The sequence below is a fragment of the Antrostomus carolinensis genome, unplaced genomic scaffold (assembly GCF_000700745.2).
Source record: "Antrostomus carolinensis isolate BGI_N321 unplaced genomic scaffold, ASM70074v2 scaffold38129, whole genome shotgun sequence".
Classification (NCBI taxonomy): Eukaryota; Metazoa; Chordata; class Aves; order Caprimulgiformes; family Caprimulgidae; genus Antrostomus; species Antrostomus carolinensis.
Genome location: NW_010341267.1, coordinates 1 through 4,197, shown reverse-complemented (window position 1 = coordinate 4,197; position 4,197 = coordinate 1). Strand labels below are relative to the sequence as shown.

The window sequence follows — 4,197 nt, the reverse complement described above, 5'->3', positions numbered from 1 at the left end:
TGGGACTATAATCTTGTCTGTTCCATTAGTTATGCCTTTGGCACTCTGTTTCACAAGATGGTTTAGAATATCACTAAGCCCAAGCTAATGTTCCTTGTCAAAACTAAAGTAACTCTACAGCTATAGACTCAATGATTTTCTCATTTGCTGGGAAAATGTGTGTGACTGCATAAATCTGTTAATGTTGATCTACTCTGGCTACTAATCCATTTTATAAAACCTAGTGGAAGAGCTATCACAAGTAATTCCCACTCTGGTAGCAAATCTCTCTGAAGTGAAAAATCAAGTCACAAAGGTGAAGGGATTGGTTGTTTGGTTTTTTCCCTTTTTATTCTATCAACAGTAATATTTCATTTCTTCACCCTGCTTCCAAACAATGTTTGTGAGTAGTTTCAGAGGATAACTGACTCTGCTGACTGCAAGTTCTATAATATTAAAACATTGTATTTTTAGATTTTACTTCTTGTATACAACGCTGGACACCTTACACATACAGCTTAATAGAATTACAGAGGTGGAAGAGTGAACAGCTTTCTGCTTATGGAACATACAGTCCTTAATTGATTTTGTAAATAAACAATGTGTAAGTAGAAAGCTGGAGAAGGAACATCTTGTCAGTGGTGCCTTGAACCAGGCTTTGAGGAAATAGTTGGTTCCTGACTGTCGTGGCTTAACCCCAGCTGGTAACTAAGCACCACACAGCTGCTCGCTCACTTCTCCTCAGTGGGATGGTGGAAGAGACTTGGAAGGGTAAAAGTGAGAAAACTTGTGGGTTCAGATAAAGACAATACATAAAGCACAAGCAAAGGAAAACAAGGAATTCATTCACTGCTTCCCATCGGCACACAGGTGATCAGCCATCTCCCGGAAAGCAGGGCTCCATCATGTGTAACAATTACTTGGGAAGACAAATGCCATCACTCCAAATATCCACCCTCCCCTCCCTTCTTCCCAGCAATAGCTCAAATATCCTTGTGTTACCAGCACTGTTGCTGCCTTCCTTCATGATCATCCAGCTTTGTGCTCAAGCTTTTGTGCTTCTAGCTCTGGGTTTCAGGAGGTGGGGATTTGTTTTTTTTATTTGATGAAAGCCCTTTCTACAGTGTGCTGAAACACTACTCAGTACAAGAGGATCTTAGTCTCAGCTGAAATCTTTATGGCCTTGAAACCATACTATTAAATATTTATTGTAGCCTGTATTTTCTGTTACATTATTTTAGGTGCCCCAAAACGGTGGAAAACTTCTGTGTGCACAGCAGAAATGGTTATTACAACGGACATATATTTCATCGTATCATCAAGGTAACTTGTAAGAAGTTAATTTTTAGTTGCTTTAAATGGTACACCTTTCTGGTCAGGCCTCTCTGTTAACCCTTTCCCTTCCCTTTTGCTCAAAAGATTTCTGGAATGGCTTCAGAGTTCCCTGTGAAGTCTGAATACCTGAGGTTCTGAACAGTTTTATCACTTACTGAAGTAGTTTAATAGTTGTTCTGTGACTGACAAGGTGGAATAAAGCTGGAAATTGAGAGAAAAATCAATTCAGCAATGCTACTTGAATTAAGATTTTGTTTAATGTCAGAAGGCATTTCGTGTAAGGCTTCTTATTTCTGCTGCACCAGAATCAAGGGGATACAGCCTAAGTGTTTCCAGAAGGAACAGATAGTCAGGTTTCTGTCCTTCACTATCAGGAACAGTGAGTAAGCTTGTTTTTCCACAAGTACTCCATTATCACCTAAGGAAGTCTGGAATGCTTTGTCCCTTATCCACAGCATTTTAACATGTTTTATTGAAGGGTTTTGAAGTAAGTTCAAAAAAACCCCTATTACCTGGCATAAAATATTTTTGCTTATTTACTCTGGGGGATGATGTAATAACATTGACTTTCTGTGCAGGGTTTTATGATTCAAACTGGTGACCCAACTGGTACAGGAATGGGAGGTGAAAGTATTTGGGGAGGAGAATTTGAAGATGAGTTTCATTCAACTTTACGACATGACAGACCATATACGCTCAGCATGGCTAATGCAGGACCAAATACCAATGGATCCCAGTTTTTTATAACAGTAGTGCCAACTGTAAGTAATATTAAAAGCTCAATTTAAGGCCTGAGATGTTAACTAGATAGCAAAAATATTTTTTTCTCATGGAAAAAGCAACACACTAGTATTATCTAAATAATCTTTTATTGTTATTTTGCAAAAAATGCTGCACATGATGTACACTGTGTAGGCTTCTCTGAAACCATCCTTTAAGAAATAGAGAAGTATTTTTGTCAGTTGTGATCAAGAGGCATTTTGCCTTTATTGGAGTAAGGATGATACCCAGTTCTTAGTAAATCGGACATGTTTGCAAATGTGTATTACTAGAGTGTTTTAACTGATTTAAACTTGATGGAAATCTTGACGTTGCTTACAGTGTTTGAAGTTTTTGGATATGGTACCAGGATGACTCCTTAATATTGCCTAGTTATAGCTATACAAGGAAGGCAGTATTCAGCTTTCAAGATTTCCTTTGATCTGTGTACAGTTTCAGAGTCAAAAAAAGAACTTTGCGTATGTGAATCTAACAGATACAAAACAAATCATTAAAGCTAACACTTACAGAAACTGCATTCATGTAGCACTTACTTCAAAGTCATGTGTCTTTTCTTTTAAAAGGCACCCATCTACCATAATTTTGAAGTTTATTAAGCTATATCAATGCCTATAAGCAGATTGCTAATTGGGCATACTGTATGAATGTGACTTTGAATTAAGTAGTGTTCTGGACTGGCACTTACAGTTTAGCTGTGAAAATACCATGAGAGACTGAAACAGCATTTCTGTGAACTGAGAATACACTATAAAATGAACCATGAAATGCTACTGCATTGTGAGAACTTGACTTCTGCAGTCCTTTAAGAAAAGAACTGAAAAGGTGAGTTTAAATGCATATGAATGTGTGTTGGCCACAGTCCGCTATTTATTTACACGCTGATATTTACATGGTGTTAAGTTTCATAGTCTGGACATATAAAATGTATCCATGTTCACTTATTCTGGTTTGGTACCTAACCTACATGCTGCTCTCCATTTTAATATGCTTTTTGTTTTTCCCCCCTCAAACAGCCGTGGCTAGACAACAAGCACAGTGTGTTTGGACGGGTGACCAAAGGAATGGAAGTTGTTCAGAGAATCTCAAATGTAAAAGTCAATCCCAAAACCGACAAACCCTATGAGGATATCAGCATCATTAATATCACAGTGAAGTAAGCTAGGAGTTGAAGGTTCCATCTTAAGCAGAAAAAAACTCAACACGGTGGGACCCAAAAAGGGACCTATAAAGAACAGAAATGTTTTTGATAATTCCTAGATAGAAGAAGTGCCAGGACAAAGCAATCACCAGTTCTACTATTTTTAATGTACCTAAAGTGCCCTAAGTCTGTATTTTTGGTAACTTTGTATTTTAAAGTAAAAACATCTGCATGTTTCTTACAAGGTCTACTGTTTTTGTTGCACCTCTTCTATTTAAAACTGAAGATAAAAACCCATTCCATGTGTCACGATAGTGTTTATAAAATAGAATCAGGGTATAGTTTGTAACTTCTTCATGTTCATTTGCATCTTTCATACGAAATTAATCCTTTTCACAGTATTGAAATCCTTGACAGAGGAAAAGGTCAGAAATCCTAAGCTATGCCAGAACTTAAGTAATATGTACATGCATGAAAAATCAGGTTAAGTAAGATGATTTTGTTATGACAAGGTCTGTAATCCCCCAAGTCACAGAAGGCAGATGCAGGGACTGGGAGAATGGAGAGCTGCCTACTGGAGAAGATCAGGTTCAGTCTGAGGAACCTGAAGGTGCACTAGTCCATGGGATCTGATGAGATCCATCCACAGCTCCTGACAAAACTGGCTGATGAAGTTGCCAACCTACAATCCATCATATTTGAGAAGTCCTGGCAGTCTGGTGAAGTTCCCGCCGGCTGGGAAAAGGGGAACATAACCCCCATTTTTAAAAAGGGGAACGAGGAAGACCCGGGGAACTACAGGCCGGTCAGTCTCACCTCAGTGCCAGGCGAGATCATGGAGCAGATCCTCCTAGAAATTATGCTAAGTCACATGGAGAATGAGAAGATGACTGATGACAACCAACATGGCTTCACCAAGGGCAAGTCATGCCTGACAAACCTGGTGACTTTTTATGATGGGGTCA

At 38.6% G+C, this 4,197-nt stretch overlaps 1 protein-coding gene across 1 annotated transcript in view; it reads left to right on the top strand.

Moving 5' to 3' along the window:
* PPWD1 (peptidylprolyl isomerase domain and WD repeat containing 1) overlaps positions 1-3,476 on the top strand; it is a 13,419-nt gene extending 9,943 nt beyond the window's left edge. The window contains exons 8-10 of the mRNA XM_010176432.1: positions 1,221-1,302; positions 1,893-2,075; positions 3,108-3,476. Of these exons, the coding sequence (XP_010174734.1) occupies positions 1,221-1,302; positions 1,893-2,075; positions 3,108-3,251 (409 nt within the window). The 3' untranslated portion in view covers positions 3,252-3,476. The remainder of the gene's footprint in view (positions 1-1,220; positions 1,303-1,892; positions 2,076-3,107) is intronic.
* The last annotated feature ends 721 nt before the right edge of the window (positions 3,477-4,197 follow it).